The 21,812-nt window shown below is 34.3% G+C and overlaps 4 protein-coding genes across 10 annotated transcripts in view; 2 read left to right on the top strand and 2 right to left on the bottom strand.

The window, feature by feature from the left end:
- The window catches only part of LOC126774702 (alpha-2-macroglobulin-P-like), a 55,638-nt gene extending 44,853 nt beyond the window's left edge, over nt 1-10,785 (top strand). The window contains exons 24-29 of the mRNA XM_050496239.1: nt 78-258; nt 451-596; nt 1,246-1,360; nt 8,257-8,450; nt 9,027-9,651; nt 9,943-10,785. Coding sequence (XP_050352196.1) covers nt 78-258; nt 451-596; nt 1,246-1,360; nt 8,257-8,450; nt 9,027-9,651; nt 9,943-10,058 — 1,377 coding nt within the window. The 3' untranslated portion in view covers nt 10,059-10,785. The remainder of the gene's footprint in view (nt 1-77; nt 259-450; nt 597-1,245; nt 1,361-8,256; nt 8,451-9,026; nt 9,652-9,942) is intronic.
- Nucleotides 10,786-14,787: 4,002 nt separating this feature from the next.
- On the bottom strand, nt 14,788-16,717 carry LOC126775009 (F-actin-capping protein subunit alpha). The gene is given in 2 exon segments (XM_050496719.1): nt 14,788-16,699; nt 16,702-16,717. Coding segments are annotated over 2 exon segments (912 nt in total). The 3' UTR covers nt 14,788-15,803.
- Nucleotides 16,718-17,059: 342 nt separating this feature from the next.
- Nucleotides 17,060-18,674, top strand: LOC126775041 (NADH dehydrogenase [ubiquinone] 1 alpha subcomplex subunit 11). Of its 2 annotated transcripts, XR_007669851.1 has the most exons (3): nt 17,060-17,643; nt 18,034-18,130; nt 18,444-18,674. XR_007669851.1 is itself a non-coding variant. In XM_050496768.1 (2 exons), the coding sequence occupies exons 1-2, from the start codon at nt 17,151-17,153 to the stop codon at nt 18,042-18,044; spliced, it is 504 nt and encodes a 167-aa protein (XP_050352725.1). In that variant the 5' UTR covers nt 17,060-17,150; the 3' UTR covers nt 18,045-18,134. The 2 variants fall into 2 exon arrangements, 1 of the variants encoding a protein (XP_050352725.1); XM_050496768.1 differs by lacking the exon at nt 18,444-18,674 and having other exon boundaries at nt 18,034-18,134.
- Nucleotides 18,675-18,776: 102 nt separating this feature from the next.
- LOC126774962 (resistance to inhibitors of cholinesterase protein 3) overlaps nt 18,777-21,812 on the bottom strand; it is a 46,623-nt gene continuing 43,587 nt past the window's right edge. For all 6 annotated transcript variants that reach the window (XM_050496650.1, XM_050496643.1, XM_050496644.1 and 3 more), the window contains one exon: nt 18,777-21,336. In XM_050496650.1, coding sequence (XP_050352607.1) covers nt 21,220-21,336 — 117 coding nt within the window. In that variant the 3' untranslated portion in view covers nt 18,777-21,219. The remainder of the gene's footprint in view (nt 21,337-21,812) is intronic.

The raw sequence follows: 21,812 nt of genomic DNA, 5'->3' as shown, positions 1-21,812 counted from the left end.
AATGACTTAACTTTGCATATCACCTATAATATGCGGTTAATGTGATATAATTATAAAACAAATCTTATTTAATATAGGACACGCTCGTAGCACTGGAGGGTTTAGCTCTCTGGAGAGATCTCCTCCCATCGGCTTCCAACGTGACAATCAAAATCCGCAGCGGGTCGCACTCAGACGCGCTGCAGTTAACCGCCGATTCCACTGTGCCAAAACTCGTAAAGTTGCCAGCCAGCCAACAGACCACCGTGGCAGTTGAAGGTAAGTTATAGAGCTATGCACACTAGCGAGAATGGCTGAGGTCATATAACTCTCTCTACCTGTGAGGAGAATTACACCGAATCACGAGCTGAACACGACAATGAAGGTGACAAAATGATTCGGCAGTTCCACCGACTCCTGTTGAAGACGTTTCGATATTAAAATGTCCTATGTCAACGATCTACCCCCCAGGCCCCGGCTGCGCGCTGGTGCAGGCGACGCGCGTGTACCACAGCGCGGCGGCGCCGGGCACGCGCGGCTCCGTGCGCGTGCGCGTGTCCCCGCAGGGGGCCTTCCACTGCGCGCACGGGGCCTGCTACTGCGCTGCGCTGCTGCAGGTGCGACACACTCTACTTCTCTAGTGACCGCATCTGTTGGCATCCTCCTTCTAACCGAGTGTCCGTCGTGACTAACAATCACAACGATCAACGCACAGAAATATCTCGCACAGAAATATTAGACGCAGAACATTCAGCTTTTCATGCATACCGAGGCACGGGAGTGTAACACTACCAACTTCAAAATCCAGACTTGAAGTGAAAATTTTTGACATAATAATCCAAAAATAGACAACGGATCTCATCGAATACCTATGTGAAACTAAACATCAAATGATTATATTTCCATTGCATATATTAAGTACGTAAGTAAGTTAAATGCGAGATGGCCCAGTGGTAAGAACGCGTGAATCTTAACCAATGATCGAGGGTTCAAACCCGGGCAAGAACCACTGAATTTTCATGTGCTTAATTTGTGATTACAATTCATCTCGTGCTTGACGGTGAAGGAAAACATCGTGAGGAAACCTGCATGTGTCTAATTTAACTGAATTTCTGCCACATGTGTTTTCCACCAACCCGCATTGGAGCAGCGTGGTGGAATAATTTAAACCATCTCCTCAAAAAAGGAGAGGAGGCCTTAGCCCAGCAGTGGGACATTCACAGGCTGTTACTGTACTGTACTGTATAATAAGTACATCATCGACAGGTGTGCGTGATGTGGACAGACTCATTCCCCCCCATGTCGCTGCTGGAGGTGTCTCTGCCCAGCGGATATGCGCCAGACGCGGAACGTCTCTACGCACAGCTCACTGACCATACACGTAAGTAAACAGCACATTCTCTAAAAACCCAACTACCCAAGACACTTTACACTTATAGACATTCAATACCTGATACCTGGCTACAAAAATAACAGTAAATTTAAGTATATTCCTCGACTACAAATCCAACCAAAAAATTTTACCAAATATAAAAAACGTGCACCACGTATAACGTGACAAAACATTACATTATTGCGTCAAAAATATTACTCATATGTATTTTGTATGTTTTCAAATTCAATACAAAAACATTTCAAGTATTGTTTTATTGTCAAAAATGTACGACCGACTCGAGAGCCCTGAGAAGAACCATCGAACCTTATAATATACTAATACCAATTGTAAACGCGTTATTTTTATATAACTCTATCTGTTACGCTAAACCACTGAACCAGATTAGATGAAATTTAGTACGGCCGTTTTTCATACATAATAATATCCTGGGACATTATTCACATACGGCCATCTGATCCCAAGCTAAGCAGAGCTTGTACTATGGAAACCAGACAACTGATATACTACATATACTAATTTTCTTGTGTAAATACATGCTTATGCTTATATAGATAATTACACACAGACTCAGGACAAACAGACATATTCATGCACACAAATATCTGTCCTGGGTGGGAATCGAACCCACAACCTTCGGCGTGAAAGGCAAGTATCTACCATCCACCAACCGGCCCGTCAACATCAACGTTAGACTCAATTTTAACCCTTGAAGCCTTTACTTTTACTTCAACAATAAACTATTCAACCTATGTAATGTCAATGATTACTCCTGAAGTACTCGGAGGGATCAAACGATGAACGTAATAATAACTATATTTTAATGTTCACAGTACTTTAATAAACCTGATCAATTATGTAACATTGACATTATGTATACGTACTATTACAAAAAAACTTAGACAGCGTGATTCAGGAATTTCAAATAATGAATCAACACCATCTATTGACAAACAGTAACAAACATATTTACTCTTAACAACAATTTTACGGATCAAACCATTAAAGATTTACCAAAGGATTTCAGCTAAAGCCTCACTGTATATAAAATGCTCGTCATTACGGGAGTAATTTAAGAGCCGTCATTAATATCCTATTTAGTGTATTAAAACGTTAATCCCTCATCACTCTCGAGCGCGCCCGCCCGGCGCTACGTCAAAGTAATTCGGTCAAATGTCCTCCCGCTAATGCGTTTCAAAACCACATGTCTAGCTCGTTGAGATTAAAAACTAAATGAATTTTTAAATTCTAACTTACTACTCAATGTTGCCCTTTTTTAACGCCGGAAAAACACATTACTCGTTTCCTCCACGGGAACAGTGGGGGGTATGTGGGGCTCGCTGGTATCCAAGGCGCCGAGTGCGCCCCGAACTTTGGAATACCCACCAAAAAACCAGCTGTACCCTTTCCGTCTTAACGAGGAGCGTCACAGGATCACATGCTACCGTGACGCACTCAATGTTGTCCTGACTAACATCGTTGCCAGTTTAACTTGGTGGGTTTTGTGCAAGCCCGTCTAAGTAGGTACCACCCACTCATCACATATTCAACACCAAAACGATTTTAGTTGTAAATACGAAAGTTTGGCGATAGTCGATGTTGCTGGTTTCCGGTTCGAATGGTGCGTAAGCCAATGTAACAATAACACAAGAGATATCTGAGTGTACCATTAAAATTTCTTGCAGACCACATACCATCAGATGGCCCAAACTGTCTATCTATTTGAAATTTAAAAAATACCTATTCTTTTTTACTTTGAATTAGGAAATATTTTGTTATGATGTATGTATATAGTACTTCGAATGGGCAAGTAAATACTTCGCCTTTACCTGTAAAATTTGTTTCCGAAGTGATTATTTTAAAGGAGAAGAAATGTTAGCGAGTGTTTTTATATCGAATATTATTATTGCTCACCATTTAAATACACTCGCCTATTAAAACGGAAAGAGCCTTATAGAAATTTTTGAGTCATAAATGTTGCATTCGTTAAATAAAACTCACATCACGTCCACAAAGATTTTACTATACAGTCGATGTTTACACCCGAAGTCGACTAAGCCCAATTCTAAACGAAACTTGGGGATGTTTTTTTAAGTTGGATTAACATATTTTTTATGATTTTCGAAATTAAACTTCATTTACTTCCCTTTTTAAACTGCGTTAAGAGTAAAACGTGCTTTTTATTGTATGTAGATGGCGTTGATTTATATTTCGAAATTCATATTCCTTTCCATTATATACGTATTCTCAATGTTACATGATTTGATCAAATTTATTAAAGTTTCGTGAATAGTGTATAGTTCTTATTACGTTCATCATTTGGTCCCTCTGATTACTTTGGGCGTACACAAACTGCTTACAAAATAATATTATACATTTACCATCAACATAGAGCGAACGCCTCGTTGGTCTAGAGTCTAGTGGCTAGATCTAGGCCGCAGACCCGGAGTCCTGGGTTCAAGTCAAGGTAGGGCTAATATAAGTTATTGAGTTTTTCCGTCGAAAATTCTCAATAGCAGCCCTGAGTCTGGAAGTTAGAAGTGTGTACACTCCCGTGCCTCGGAAGGCACGTAAAGCCGCGTTGGTCCTGCGTCTGAACTCTTTCCGGTCGTGTCGGATTGCCGTCCCATTGGATTATGAGAGTTAGGAAATTGAGACTGCACCTGTGTTTGCACACGCACTTGTGCATATATGTCCTGCGCAGTTGGCTAATTTCTCTTGAGATTGGCCGCCGTGGCCGAAATAGGTCTGGATTCATATTTTACTTCACCTAAATTTAAAAATGTCACTTCTAATTTTCTCACTTGCTTATATATTAATATACTACATTTGTCATCAACACAAAGCGAATGCCGACATCATCCCGTAATATCTCGAGGACTTCTTGATAAATAAATAAAGAATTCTCCACAATTTATATTATAAATATAAAGCTTACTGTTAATTTAGTACGCAGAATTGTTATAACAATGCCCGTCGGGTTCGCGCCGTAGAGTTAATCACGTCACTGCGCCGGGTCAAGGGCACCTGATTGCACTGAAAAGCTCTGTTTATTCTTACATGCTTTACTGAAACCATGTTGGAAAATGAGATGGAAAATTCAATGGAAATGAGAGGCGATGTTACGAACAACTGCTTTTATTTTAAGTAAAACTTCTTTAAAATTAGAGTAGGAAAAAACTTCAAGGTCGATTTTACTCAAAGGTCATTTTGACCTGACTGGTCTCTTAGGCCCGAGGCCCCTTTAATGGAGGAGGTTTGTTATCCACATTACTATCGCTCGCCGCTAGATTGCACTGTTAGCTCACCACACACCGCACTTTTATACGATTGGTATAATTTATTTGAGCGTAAATCGTTTCGAATAATAATTTCAAATCAAAATCAAATCAAAAAATGTCGGTTTCCAAAGTTAAGCGTTAGCTAGTTATATATACAGTAACTAGTATTCGCCCTCGGCTTCACCTGAGTGTTAGAATGAGCGATATTATGTAGAAAAGCCTATAACCGTCCTTGGTGTTCAAGCTTGCTTCATACTAAATTTTATCAAAATCGATTCAGTGATTTAGCCTTAAAAGCTTAACAGACAGACTTACTTTCGCATTCATAATATCAGTAAAGATGGTATATTATTACAATTTGTCAAAATAGTATGAAAAAAAATACGACCACGGTCACGTCATGGTCTCCTACGTCCATAAACATCTAAGTATATATCTTAAGTTTAAATAGAAAGTCTCGATAAGAATAAAGTAGAAACTTGCCGTTGATTGTAAAACGGCAGAATAACATGCGATATTTGCTTATGAACAAAAAAAAATTCAACAACCCAAGTGACTGTCGTCTACGTCATGCATTCGTCTGTCCGTGAAAAAACAACAAGCCTTTATTTTAACATGGAAAATAAACCGTCACAAACAAAAGCTACATACAAACAAACGTTCGTCCTAGATTTTTAGCTCAAACGAGCTACTGACGAAAAACGTGACCCGGTCATGAACACTAACCACTGGAACTACGAAACGAAACCACGTAGTTTGACTTTAAGGATTTTTTTATTTATCTTAGACAGGCAAATGTGCTACCTGATAAGTTAAAACCGCCCATAGAGAAAAAAACCGAGATGGCCTAGTGATTAGAACGCGTGAATCTTAACTGATGATCGTGAGTTCAAACACGGGCAACACGGGAAAGTTCGGGAGTTCAACACGGGAAACCTGCATGTGTCTAATTTCACTGAAATTCTGCCACATATGTATTCCACCAACCCGCATTGGAGTAGCGTGGTGGGATAAGCTCCAAACCTTTTCCTCAAAAAGGAGACAAGGCCTTAGCCCAGCAGTGGGACATTCACAGGCTGTTACTGTAAGTTAATAATAGTAGTATAAGAGTTTGTCGGTTTCTTTGAACATAATTAATAGCTGGATTGTCGGGTGATTAACCCTACTTCGCTCACTTTTTGGTAAATAAGATTTTTTTTATTTACCTGCACAAAGCTCTACCACCAAAGTACATCTTTATTAAATCGTTGAGTCTGTTAACGTTGCAACTTAGTTAACGTGTATGTTTGTTTATCGCTTTTTGGACGTAACTTGTTGTTATTTGATTGTAACTTCAAAAAAAAATAGGATTTTCCGAGATTCCTCCAAAATCCAGAGCTGTTTCGCGTCCCTTAATCAAGGCCGGGCTTAGATATCCAAGGCACCTAATCACTTTGACATTTGAGATACCGAAGCAATTACATTATATTATTATTATTTTTATAGAATAGGAAGGCGGACGAGCATATGGGCCACCTGATGGTAAGTGGTCACCAAACGCCCTTAGACATTGGTATTGTAAGAAATGTCAACCATCGCTTACATAGCCAATGCGCCACCAACCTTGGGAACTAAGATTTCATGTCCCTTGTGCCTGTAATTACACTGGCTCACTCACCCTTCAAACCGGAACACAACAATAACAAGTACTGCTGTTTTGCGGTAGAATATCTGATGAGTGGGTGGTACCTACCCAGACGAGCTCGCACAAAGCCCTACCACCAGTAAATTTATGCCTTGTATATAGACATAAATCCGTCGCTATCGTTAATATTGTTAAGTTTACTATTTTATTACTTACCTCATATAATACAAATGTAAAGATGGTGAAGCTAGTACGAATATCGTTCCAAAATAATATTCCATGTATATAAACATCGTAATATAAATGTAAACAAGCTTCGCATTATAAAAAGAAAACGTTCGCAGTTGTAACTCTGTAAGCTAAATGACTGTCCTAGATATCCGTTGGGAGACAATGGCGCGGGATGAAAAGCGCATCACGTGACCGGGTCACGGCCGGTCGATCCGGTAATTATATTAAAACATACCGACGATAACCAATCTAGTAAAATATATTAAAGCGATGATTTGATTTATTTAAAACGGACTTATTCGACGAGTGGCTGGCTTTGACGCCATCGATTCGCGGGTCCAGAATAAAAATGTATTCTATAAGGAGAATATTCTATTCGTTAATCCAACGTGGTTTTTATAAGGCTAATACTAATATTTTCAATACGATAATAATTGTCTGTCTGTTTATTAGGTACCTCGTCTTTAATTTGTCGTTTTCGTAACATTATTGTGCAACACAAGCTTAAGCTTAGCTAGGGTGGCAGATTTGCGAGATGGCTATTTTAAGGACCAATTTCACCAATCAAAAAAGTCTTAAGACAAATGATTTTTCCTCAATCCTTTTCGCTGTACATGCGATCTATATAAGCTATATTTTGTGGATTCAAAATAAGTGCAAATACTCGATAGCTTATATTTTGAAAATATGTAATTCCGCTACTGGTTCTAATAAAATAAAAATAACGGCCAGTGATGTATAATATTTGCGTGACATTTAACCCATATCCAAAAATATATCGGTAATCCAGTCGGGCTGGCGGCGCGCGTCCAGACTGAGGAATGCGAGAGATATTTTACTCGTTGACATTCACTGCAGACGCATATACATAATCCATACAATATATTAGGCTGGAGAAGCTTAAAATAAACAATAAAATGCTATTTAATGCTACTATAGATAGACAGTACTCAATTAACTAACGAACAACGAACATTGTTTCATGCAAATTTAAAAAAAAAATATAATGTCCTCCAGACCGATTTCGGCCACGGCGGCCAATCTCAAGAGAGATTAGCCAACTACGCAGGAGATATTATAGTGCACAAGTGTGTGCACAAACGCAGGTGCACTCTCTATTCCCTAACTCGCATAATCCGACACGACCGGAAAGACTTTATTGGCCCGACTTGGGAATTGAACCCAGGATCTCCGGGTCTGCGGTCTTAAATCAAGCCACTGGACCAACGAAGCAGTCAAGCACTTTAGCACGGCTTTACAACAAGCATCGTCATTTTACAGAATTATATTAAATGTAAAGCTACCATCCGGTATAGATTCTACCGAGAAGAACCGGCAAGAAACTCATTACACTTTTCCAACATTTGAAATACAATTAAATTTATAATTATTTCTCTGAGAGTCAACAAGTACAAATTCTACGCTTTTTTATCATCTATATAATGTTATGTTAAGTAATATACTTTAGGTATTAATGTTTATTGCACTCATATATATTAGAACCAAAATATGCCTAATCTTACATGATTAATCTTACATTTAGCTACTCTATGTGATTTATGACAGAATTCTATCAATGTTAAACAGCCTTTTTTAATTTTTAATTTAAGTAAAATGTATTAATATTCAGTCAATAACAGTGGCGCATTTTTATTCCTAAAGGGGAAAGTCTAGCCTTTTAAAATCAATACCCAATATCGTATCGTAATATATCGTATAATAGATTTAATTATTATACCAATCTGCAGTTCTCCGTCGTATAGAGCTGTCTCCAAACAGCGGTAAGGTGAGTATGTACCTCGGCTCGCGGGACGGTAGCGACACTGTGTCGCGTGTCGGCCGGCAGTGTGTCGACATACACGTGGTGGGACCGAAAGCACGTACCAAGCCCGCGTACGTCAAGATCATTGACTACTACAGACCTGATATTAAGGATACACAGGTGAGTCCGATTTTTGCTTAATTTACTCTATTTATTAAATGCCTCTGCTACAATTTGTACTGTTGTCTATAATAATAGGAATGTTTTAATTTTTGACGTCATGCCACGTAAATCAATCTCTGCACAATCTTCAAACGTAAAGGCTGAATTAACAATATTTTATATTGAGTATGTTCAATGAAATTTAATATTTTTTGAAAAGCTGAGCATAAATTACGCAGAAACCTTTTAAATGATTGTTAAAAAGTTCCGTTTAAGTAATATACGTATAAATTTCACCGGATAATTGTAAATACCTTTATATTTAATTAAATTTATCGAGATTGAAAATTTTGAAAGGTTTATAAACCAAACCAAACTTTTCGCTAGTTTATAAACTTTTGGGTTAGGCTAGGTATGTTTATAATTTTACTGAAATTGACCCGTTTTACTATTTAAATAGCGGTGCTTACAAATATCCGATAACATATACACTTTATGTAAACCGTAAATAACAGAACAAAGTATATAGAGCACTTATTACATTAGAAAATAACTCTTATTAAACACAAAACTCAAATAAAATTATATCTTCAGATGTACACAATCCCAGAGGACTGTCCCTCTCAAATATCGGAAAATACAAGCAACTACCACGCGTCAGACAATCTATTCAACGAAGCTCGCTCGCTCACGGACAGCGGGGAAATTGTCATCTCACACGAATACTCCTTCGAAGATCTACCTGGAGGGTTCCCGTTAGAGGATCCGATGTATGAGAACCTCATAAAAAATAATGATTACAATACAATTAAGGATATTGAAAACGAAAATAGTAATCAAGAAAGAGTAATTGTTACTATTGATCAAAATACAGATTTAAAAGCTGATGATGTAACTGAAAAAACAGCCGATGCGATTAAGAACACAAAAGAAAACATCGAAAGGAATACAACAAAAGAAATTGATTTATCGACAGAAGCAATTGAGAACAAACACGAATTCAAAGGAATCACTGAAGTTGAACGTGCAAATGTGACCGGTATTAAAGAAGAATTGAAGCAAGAATTACCTGATAAGAAATTATCTATTAACAATCCTTCACTATCGACCTTTCATGTGATCGATTCGGAGAAAGATCTAGATTTTCCGACGGGTGTAGAAGGACCGATACCCGCGGTAGTTTTACCACCAAAGAATTTTGTTGTTCCACCAGAAACAGGTAATATATCGTCTTAATTTTAGTGATAGAAGGTAAGGCTTGAATGTACTTGTACCAAATGGAGTCGAGATGCTTTACTGGTAATGATAATGTCCTTCTGAAAAATTTCGGCCACGGTGGCCAATCTCAAATGAGAATAGTCAACTGTGCGGGACACATTATAGTACAAGTTTGTGGCCAATCAAAAAGGCAACACTCTATTCCCTCTCTCTTAAAATAATAATAAAAAAATGTCCTATAAATTTTTCATTTAAAAAGCATTTGATAAATAATTCCATTTCTAATTTTCAGATCAAACAATCCACTTACAAACTAACTGGCGATCTTCCCCCGCAGTACTCTACGACCAAGAATATTACGACCAAAAATATCATACAGAAAACAAAGCCGATGGTATTGTCACTTGAGAAATTCGATAACAAATCATTTATATTTGTTATTTTGATGCATTTATACAAAAAATACCTCCCGCGTTAGTTGTAAGTAATTATTATTAATAAATAAGACTGAAGACATTGTATAGTCCAGGACTTTCCAACCAGTAGGTAGGCTGAAACAATGTAATAGGGCAAAAAAAATATGACGCTAATTGGGTTGGTAGCCTCTGGTATAGTCCACGAACACAACTCATGATCACCAAGGAGCTGGTTACGCTACCAGTCAATAGCCAAGTGTAATAACAATGAAATATTATAGTCACAGTAACAGTAACAGCCTGTAAATGTCCCACTGCTGGGCTAAGGCCTCCTCTCCCTTTTTGAGGAGAAGGTTTGGAGCTTATTCCACCACGCTGCTCCAGTGCGGGTTGGTGGAATACACATGTGGCAGAATTTCGATGAAATTAGACACATGCAGGTTTCCTCACGATGTTTTCCTTCACCGAAAAGCACGAGATGAATTATAAACAGAAATTAAGCACATGTAAATTCAGAGGTGCTTGCCCGGGTTTGAACCCATGTTCATCGGTTAAGATTCACGCGTTCTTACCACTGGGCCATCTCGACTTTTTTAAATATTATAGCGTTTAAGTTAATTTATTGCTTGTAATTAGGATTAAATGTAAACAGCAAAAAATTATAGGCTGTGAGTAAAAATTTTAAAACATTGTTTATTGTTTTATCGGCGGAAGTTTTGGAGATAACACAAATTTATTATAACATCTATAAATATATTTATTATTCATAAAGAAATAAAGTTTTATAAATATTAAACAGTTTTTAATTATTTATTACGAATTTTACCCATATTTTATTATGAAAGTTATAAAAATGAAATTTACTAATACGATAGATTTTGGCATATAGTTTTGTCTTATATAATATCCATTAATATTGTATGTCCATCCTTGAACAAAAGGACGCCATTTAAGACAACTCGATCGATTAAATCGAAATCGAATTGTCTGATCAGATTTTCAAATTGAAGTAAGTAAACATTATTTAACTTCTATCGAATCCATTTCAAGTGTCATGTCAATCCATTTCAATTTTTTACTGGTGGTAGGGCTTTGTGCAAGCCCGTCTGGGTAGGTACCACCCACTCATCAGATATTCTACCGCAAACAAACAGCAATACTTGATATTGTTGTGTTCCGGTTTGAAGGGTGAGTGAGCCAGTGTAATTACAGGCACAAGGGACATAAAATCTTAGTTCCCAAGGTTGGTGGCGCATTGGCTATAAGCGATGGTTGACATTTCTTACAATGCCAATGTCTAAGGGCGTTTGGTGACCACTTACCATCAGGTGGCTCATATGCTCGTCCACCTTCCTATTCTATAAAAAAAAATAAAAAAATGTTTTTTTTTTTTAATTCTTTTTAGCATCAAACTTCGAAACTAAAATCGAATCTGCGCCTTTATATCTAACGACTAGATCAACGAGACAGAAACCAAGTTTGTCTCTGGCGGACAGAGAAATTAATGTTATATCTTGATCAAATTAAAATTGTGCTTTAGTCGAGATTCATTTGAATATCTGAACGAGTTCTTACAATTTGTTTTCATATATTTAAATATTTGCTTAATCAAAATTTACTTATTGTTTGAAGTATTTTTTTAAACTTATGATACCGTGTATTTCTCGAAAAATTATGAATATTATCAAAATTAGGGCCCAATTCTACTACCAAAATGTCACTTCATCGCAATCGAATCAAAGTGTGATCGTTGCCGTTTATCCGTTTTCCTATTCTTTAATTTAATTATCGACTATTGGTACAAAAGCTAACAATTAAGTTTGGTTTTGACACAACGACATATGTTAACACCATATCGGTTCGGTTCCGATCCGATAAATACAAAATAGTCAAATTTGGATTCGAATTGAATCGGGAACGTATATGTAGCATAAAACTTGTATATGTTTGTTTCGTTATATTTTTTGAGATTTTCGTGTTTACAAAATAATTTTAACCTATTTAAAACAATTGAGTTACAAGTACAGAGCGTATTTCTTAAAAGATTTGTTTTAAAGAAACCGATTGTTATTTTTTTTAATGTAATTATAATATAAAGTAGTAGGATAAAAAAGAAAATTCACGAACGCATAAAATTGTTTTCACGCGATGAGTCATGTTTGAAGCAGCACACAGACGGCCCTTGACACATAAAACAACATACATCAATATAGCCGACAAGAATCTTGTTTCCAATTCCATGGAAAACTCGCTGATGAATATTTTTTTAGGTTTGTTCGACGGAATTCAATACCGAGGCGAATCAACATTTGCGAAACATGAAACGAACTTTAGTAATTGTAAATTTTTTTTAATACGAATTCAGTTCATTTATTAATGGGCAAGAAATGTTTCCATCATCGTTTCATTCGGCTAAATAGCTATTATAATAATTTATTATTAAATTATATAGACATGATCATTTTTAAAATATAAGCCATATTATAATGAAGACATACGAATCGTATTTATTATTGCATAAATTAGTTAAAAATAACAAAAATATTTTCGCACTACTAATAAAATAGTAATATCCTGGGCCATTATTCACACATGGCCATCTGATCCCAAACTAAGCAGAGCTTGTACTATGATAACCCATATACTACATATACTAAAATATTAAAAAATATATAAAATATGCCTAAAAATGACTTCAATAATGATAGCATTGTAAATATTATACGCAGATGTTATTAACGTCGATTGTCATTTATTACGAAGGCCAACACCGAGAACAGGAAATTATATATATATCGAATATTTCTTCATGATAAAACAAGCATTGTAAATAAAAATGTTATGAAGAAAGATTATTTCAAAATATTTAATACATCACCAATATATTTTTGTTTTAATTTAGTACAAATACTCAACCATATGAAATTTTGTAAACTGTAATTGAATAGGTTGCAACATTAGGCCCTGCTAATAAGATAATTTAAAAAACAAAGCTTTTTGGCGGCAATTGTGACATTAATGGTAGGTATTTAATAAAATACACAAATTCAGTATAAGATCGTGCGATAGGTACCACCCACTCATCAGATATTCTACCGCAAAACAGCAGTACTTGATATTGTTGTGTTCCGGTTTGAAGGGTGAATGAGCCAGTGTAATTACAGGCACAAGGGACATAAAATCTTAGTTTCCAAGGTTGGCGGCGCATTGGATATGTAAGCGATGGTTGACATTTCTTACAATGCCAATGTCTAAGGACGTTGGTGACCACTTACCACCAGGTGGCCCATATGCTCGTCCGCCTTCCTATTCTATAAAAAAAAAACATACTATCAGGTGAAATGAAGACGTACCGTAATCGCTTCGTTTTTAAAACCATTAAATTACTTACACTAACAACTTACTGATATTTTATCAAAATCAAGTCAATTTAATTATACTGATAAATTAATTCACATATAAAAAAATACATTTACTTTTTGTATCTAGCCTCACTTTTTGTAACAACCCAATCGCATGACAGGATACAGTTTCAAAATTTTCAAAACGAACTGCATCATTTTCAATTGTAATCACCCATTTAAGAGTGAAAGTATTAACGTGTCTTATATATTTTTATAAATAACGGTAATTTTGCAATTCATTTACCGTTGCATTTTAAATCTTCGTCTTGTAATTAATTTTTTAAAAATCAAATTAATTAACGACATACAATGTACTTGAATAATACTTCATATCAGTCATTTTTTTAAACGTGTGACATATATGACAAAGACCATTCATTCCGATTTAAATGTTTTGAATTCGAAGAAATAATATCAATAAACAAATCGTAGCGTAGCAAACACTACCGCGAATTTGGATTATTGTATAATGTTAAATTGTTAATTAAGTAGTCTAGTTCCTTGGAAATGTATATTAACAACTTATTAATATTATAAATGTAATTAAATCATTCTAAAGTTTTAAGATTGGAATAGTTTTCGCACTTTCTTTATGTCTCGTGTTCCTATCGCTTACTTTTTCAACTAAGTTTATTTATTGCCGACGTTATTAAGTAAAAAAAAATTGTACGTTTTTACTTTTTTTAAATTAACTACATTAACGAATTAATATAAACACAATAATATTATACATTACAACTGTAAGTCTGTACATAAGAATATAGTTTAATATTTTATATACTAGGATCTTTCCAAAACTATATAATACCCTTCTGAAAAAAGATGTAGTTTATTTTCCGAATTAATCGCGCACATACAATTACAACGAGACAGATATTATTTTTTGATATCGGTTAAAAAAAAATAATGAACGAATCATCTGCCATATTTTCAAACGAAAAAATGCATTCAATTTAAATTCGATTCTAAATTAGGATGTGGACGGTGTTGGCGGCGGCACCGATATGACTCATGCTCACCGATAGATACGTCATTGCGTTTCCACTAATGTATCCTCCAATTTAATGTTATTGGACTTAAGTGACCTTATTTATAAACTTGAATATATTTACTTACCACTTTAATATCATTGTAGTAAACTAAGTTTGACAATCATTCAATGTGATCATTTGACCACAATATGAGTTTGGTTGCAGTATAAAAAATAATCAGTTGATACTATAGATAATGCATCATATCAAATGCCACACCCTGTGTACACAAACAAGATTAACTGCCTATTTATTGTAATTGGTAAAACAAAAAAAAAATAAAAAATTTGTTAGCAACATTTTAATATATATTTTTATTCAAATGAATTCAATCATACATTACAGAATACCTGAATTTTTAATGTACGTTCTTTAAATTATAATAATAATTACAAAATAAACCTTATTGGCATTTTATCGTTACATACATATAAAAGTTATGCTATCATTCGCACTCTCAATGTCATAGCCGTATGGACAATAAATTTCTACCAACCTCGAACATTTCTGTAACCGTGTTGCTTGAGCAAACCTCCACATATTTTTTATTTTAATAAAATCAATATATTGTGCTCTTTGCCCATATAATCAGCATTAAAGCTATGTGGACAGTTTTTTAAATTAACTACAATAAATGCACCATTTGAAAATCATCAACGTTGCTTTATTAATTTCACGCAGTACTATTATGCAAGCAATATTTACGAAATAATATACAAATTAATAATACTGTTGTTCAATGCTATGATTGGATGGACTAAAGTGTCATGAAATTTATAGTCATCACTGTTCGAGCGATACTAATAAGATTTTAGGTAAATATTCTCTGTAATTGACGTGTCTTTATCGATTCAAATTAATATAATCAGATTTATATTGCTCACACAACAATAACATTTCGAAATAACTTTCGTAAATCAAAATTTTAAATCAGTTGAAATGTTTGCTATGGACCTAGAGCCTACTCTAGAATGGTCCAGACCTAAATAACAAACAGTTCACTATAATCTCATCACTACAAACTGAAACGGACAGGTGTAGTACTCTCTCTGAAATTAAAAAATATGTCTTAATTCCACTTTAAAGCGGGCGAAGCAATCAATATCCTTTCATAATGAGAGTAACAAAATGCATTAAAATTTAACAGTTACAATAGCGATTTCTCTATATACTCATAGATAAATACGCGCCGAGGAGCGACATCCCTCGGAGCAAGTAAACATTTGAACAAGATTTACTCTTATGAGAATATGTACAGAGGCATGGAGCGACCGCTGCAGCTCAGAGCGCAGCGGCGGGACATCATTGGCTCTTCAACTCCTTACCGATCGTGTAGGAGACGAGCCTTGCCCAGTCAATCTTGCTTCGGGTCACCGGCAACTGTCGTCGAAGAGCCTTGAAGGTGGTGTCGCTCATTGTCTTGTAGTTATCGGATATGGCTGTCTGGTACGCGTTTTCGGCATCACAGACGAGTCTTACGAATTCTTTAGCCGTGGCGGCTTCGCCAGTCGCCACTAACGGAGCACGCACTTCCTTTGAACTAACCAGTTGAACATTACCATCTTCATAATAGTGTACTTGTACGCGAAGCATACCACGAAGCTCTGTCGCACCGCTACCCACTGTCAAAGACCATACTGAACGCCACCGACCATTCCAGTAATTCTTGGGTTGAAATTGGTGATCTTCGATGCACGCAACGAGGGAGACGTCTCCAGATTCTAGAGCACGTCCCACGACTAAACTCGCACCATGTTTATAATGTTCGGCAACATAATTTGTCAGCTCCACGTCGAGTGCGGCTCTCCATGGTTCAGCCACTCGGTCGGGTTCATACGGGTCGTATTCGGATGCCTCCTTACGTAGGTGATCATACTTGAAAGACCGCTTTGACCGCGGGTCGAAAAACCTGCCTCCACCAAGGTCATTATGGTCCGTAATTAGCGTATGGAGTTCTGAGCCTTCAAGACGCACGGGCGTGAGCTGGTCCTTGTTGTACTGTGCGAACGCTCCGCTCGCGCCCTCTTTGAGGAGAGTATCGTTGTTTAGCAATACTCTTACATCGTTAAACACTTCATTAAATTCTCCTGGTGGCGAATGTAGTATAAAATCCGAAACAATTCTCACTTTTTCCTGATCACTAATCACTTCGTCACCGTCCGCCGCCATTTTTGATACTTTTGACACAACCACAGAAGAAAAAGAATAACGACCATCAACAATGGTCTGACAAATTGATGACGGAAGGAAGTTTATTCAACTCCACTTCTATACAAAGTGTTTCTATTTGTTTAATATATTAATGATAAAATTAGAAAAAAGTTTATTTTAAGCATTAAATATTCATTCCTTTTTTATATAGTTTAAATACAATTTCTTTTGTAAGTATAAATATCGAAATATAAAAATATTAACAGTTTGTATATTATACATGATTTATTATTTTTTGTTTAGATTAGTTTTAAATTGAAGTCTAAAACTTAAAATATTGGCTTTTTAGGTTAATTCAAAAAATATACTTTGTGAATCGGAGCTGTCATACTTTGTCAATTGTCAGTATGTCACTGTCATTACCGTTTTCGATGAGATTTTGCTGAACAAGTTGTGTAACAACTTGGTACAAAAATTAAGCTTTCTTAAACTTTAGCAATGCTGTCTTACAAATATTACGATACGCCTGAGGGCCACGACATTTTTAAAAAAGTATTTGTGACATCAAAATATGCAGGGATTGCTGGGTTAGGAGTGGCGACTTTCGATGTTCTCATGTACTCTCATCCTAAAGGGCTTTTCAACACAGCCTACAGATATGCATTTTTTATGGGTCCTATGGTGGGAATGGCCGCTGCTTTCACGGTAACCGCAAACACGGCACAGAATATAAGAGAAAAGAACGATATTTGGAATTATTTTCTCGGTGGCGTTGTGGCTGGCTCCGTATTTGGTGCTTGGAGAAAGTCAGTGACAGTGGCAGTTCCAATGTGCCTTGCTCTTGGAGCCATTGGTATGATAAAGAAGACAGCTATTGATGAAAACTGGACATTAGTCCCAGAGATAACTTCATCCCCTAAATCTATTAGATCCGTTCGTCATGACTGGACTCTTGTGAAAGATGTTGATGAACTGAAAACCTGGACAACTGGTTAGATTTTTGTTATCTGTTCTTAGTTTCAAAATTTCCATTTAGTATGAGACAAATCTATAAGCAATGAATATAGTATTACAAAGATTTATAAAAAAAAATCTTAGACATTCATAACCGATGTATTTCTGGTAAGGGCTTTGAAAGACTAAAAATTAAAATCTGTATTAAATAAATAATAAATACTCAAAAATACTAAAAGCAAAATATTTTCAACTCAAAAATCCAGTATTGGTTTTTTATTTATATTTAATTATGTTTGATGATATTTTTCAGTGTCTAATGTTGTTTCTTAACAGTAGCCTTAATTACCAACAACCAAGGAAAAGGTTCAAAATATTAAAAAAAACATATATATATATATATATAAATAATATATTTTTTTTTCAGGTTCCAACTAATCTCCCTTGCAAGCAGTACTAGTATGAATAGCCTGTAAATACAATCAACATTTTTATTTAATTAATATGGAAATATAATTCATAAGGTGACTTACTGTGTATTATTTATTATTATTGACTTAATTTACCAATACATTAATATATACATGATTTTAAAGAATATTTTATTATAAAATATTTATTCACATAAACCTATGTTTTATCAGTTAGTTCTTATGTATTTTATAGGAATCAGTTTTTTTTTTTAATTTTGATAATTTAATAAAAAAAATAATAAAAGACGGCCTAGTGGTTAGAACGTGTGAACGTTAACCGATAATTGTGGGTTCAAACCCGGGCAAGCACCACTGAATTTTCATGTACTTAATTTGTGTTTATAATTCATCTCGTGCTTGACAATGAGGAAACCTGCATGTGTCTTAATTTCATTGAAATTCTGCCACATGTGTATTCTACCAACCCGCATTGGAGCAGCGTGGTGGAATAACCTCCAAACCTTCTCTTCAAAAAGAAGAGGAGGCCTTAGCCCAGCAGTGGGATATTCACAGGCTGTTACTGTAGTAAATAAATATTAGGTTTTAATGTAAACAGGATGCATTAAACTTTATTTTAAATAAACTGTTTATACAACCTGTATTTTCTGTTTACGGAGCTGCAAACCAGTAATGATTATTAAAATATAAAACAATACCAAGGCAAAAGAGTTATTTAAGACATTCAAATAAAACTTCATTCTACATTAAATATTTATTTCTTAAAAACTAATGAAACATTTGAAATAAGCAATAAATAACAAAAAAATGCTTTGAAAAATGTTGACACACATTCTATAACATCATTACAAATTTCTAATAAATATTACAAAATAGATATTTTACTCTTCTGTTATTTTTTCAAGAATAATACAAAAAAAAGGAATGTTCAGGTGTTACGACTGGCTGTGATTGTTGTAAGAATTCCTTTTTCAAAATAAAAAAAAAAATAAGGTGAAATATTACAATCATTTTTAATTCCCTTTTTCTTGGCTCTTGATACTGTGGTTTCAGCCAACAATAATTCCTCTAAATATTTTTTGTTTCATATAATAAATGATGACAGTTTTAGAATTTATTCCCAGTAAAGTGTATAAGTATATGCTACTTATTAATATTAGGATTAAAGTTTTCATTTAAAACACAAGAAAAAACTTATGTATAATATTCTACATAGTCTATTTAGTAACATTAAGTATTACGGCACATATATACTTGTTAATGCCGAATCTGTATACACAATAAATAAGGATAATTCGATAAGTTATCCTTTATTAAAATCACACTTAAAAAAGAAAAACAATACTATTAGTCCTGTCAAATTACTGTTATGTAATAAAAATTTCATTCATATTTGTTATGTAAAGCAGAAAACAATTATTTAAATGCAGAACTTTAAGAAGCCAACGCCAGAGCTGAATCAAAAAGTGAGGCCGACAACTTAAAACAATAATGATTAAATTTTCATTCAAATAAAAGAAAGATTGAAATCATTGTAAGTTATCATTAAAAAAATGAAAAAACGTCTTCATAAATAATTTAACAATTAACAATAATCAAAATTAGTGCTATTTCTCAAATAAATTCTAAATGTTAACATTTAAGTTTATCAACAAAATATAAAGTAGATAAATGTTTAAAATACAACAACAGTTTTAAAATATCGTAAATTTGACTAGTGGACATCACAATCTTCATAATTTCGACAATTAATTATTTATAGTAAAAATACCAAAAATATCACTTACATACATAATAAAATCTAAAAACACGCGTAAAAAATCTACCCAAAAAAATTTGTAAAGCTGGAAGTAAATTTGGCACAAATTTTAACACAGCAACACAGCGATAACACAGACATAAATAAATTCGTATTTTGACTTTGTATTAATTGATACATTTTTTATCTGCTCGTTTATTGAATAAAGTTTTTTGTTTCTTTTAAACAATAATGTTTTTTTTGTATAGTCTTACAATTTTATTATTAAGCCAAATTAAGTATAGATTAAAATGTACAATAAATAAAATGCGAGACCTTTTTGACAGTTCTAGAAAGACACAAAGAGAGAAGAGCTTAGCCACGATATTGTATTTTTTTTTATCCTTAATAACTACTTTGAAGTTAACAACATCAATTTCTACTTGATTAGTGATACATATTTAATAAATTATATTGCACAGTAAATATAAAAAAGGTTAACTTAAAAATAAGTTTGTTCAATAAAATGTTTCTCATGAAATAATTGCCAAAATAAAAATATTTAAATAAGATAAAGTTAGAAAACTAAATTTACAATGCAGAAAAAGAGCTTAAAAACTGACAAGAAACAATTCTGAGAACAATTGTGTAAATACAGTTACCATTATTGTAATAAAATTATATGTTGTGGAAACATTCCTTGGAAGCTGGTGATGTACGCCTTCTGTTATCATTCTTGAATTTTATCGGCATTACATTAAGGATAGTAGTAAAAATATCAGAAATCATTTAATTGTAAAGTGTGTATTGATGCAAATGCTATAGTTCCGTAGCCATGCTAAAATTTAAAAAAAAGTTGGGAATAGGACGGCGCGAACTTGCAGAGTACGTAATGAAATTATAAGATTTCTTTGTTTGACTGCGGAACAATATGACATTTGTTTATTACAATCGAATCATCTGCGTACTGGAATTTAAGCTTCTTTTTTACATTTTTTTTTAAATTAATTTTTAGTCTATGGTATATTTATGGCAAGATTGTATTAACAGTAAAAAGGTTTAAAAAAAAAGGCATTAGACCATTGGATGGTATAAGGTAAGAGGTGGTAATTAGAGCATTGGGAATATAAGATGTTTAATCTCTATAAATATGTCCCATACCGATGATGCCAAAATAAATTAAATACCTATCTTTGTTGTGACGTCACATAGCTGTAAAAATGTAAACAAAATCTCGTATTTAACAAGTATCTTATTGTTGTTTTTAATTTTAAATTTCGTTACCCTTTTGTTAGCGATTTGTCACATAAGTTCACATATTTATTAATTAATTTATTCTTAACGTTACCTAAGCTCTGTTCGTAATTAGACCGACGTTATAACGATTCGTACAGTAACCAGCTACCAGTAATCACCAGCTTCCCTACCTTATACCAATATCAGTTCATTTCTTCTCAAAACCCTCAGGCTCAATCACTTCGTCTTCTTCGCTTTCTTCAATTTCTTCTATTTCCTCAATTTCTATCTCTTCTTCAATTTCTTCATCGGATAAATCATCTCTCTGAAAATAAATTTTATTATTATTATTACCTGATGCTTAAAGTTTTCGTCTCGAATTCCGCTGTTATGAAAATAGTAGTTATGTATATGTTTCTCTCAACTTTTTGATGGATTTATTTAAAAACAGAACATATATTTTTTTAAATAAATCCTGCAAAAAGTTGAGAGAAACATATGTGATGTTGAGATAAACATGTGGGCTGACGCTAGCGAAAATATGAATACGAAAATGACAAAAGACGAATCACATAAGGGCTTAAATTCAATGTTACCTATCTTCGAATCTAATTTAGAAAAAATCTGAACAATACATGAGCTTATGTGTCAACGAAAAAAAGACGTGACGTCAGTTATGTCGACTACATGATGTTCATGAAGGAATTGGGAAAAAAAGAAAAGATAATAATACCCTGGGTCATTTTTCACACACGGCCATCTGATCCCAAATTAAGCTTGTACAGAGCTTGAACTATGGAA

The sequence above is a fragment of the Nymphalis io genome, chromosome 17, assembly GCF_905147045.1.
Source record: "Nymphalis io chromosome 17, ilAglIoxx1.1, whole genome shotgun sequence".
In the NCBI taxonomy this organism is placed as follows: Eukaryota; Metazoa; Arthropoda; class Insecta; order Lepidoptera; family Nymphalidae; genus Nymphalis; species Nymphalis io.
The sequence above is the reverse complement of the archived record's forward strand: the minus strand, read 5'-3'. Positions and strand labels throughout refer to the sequence as shown.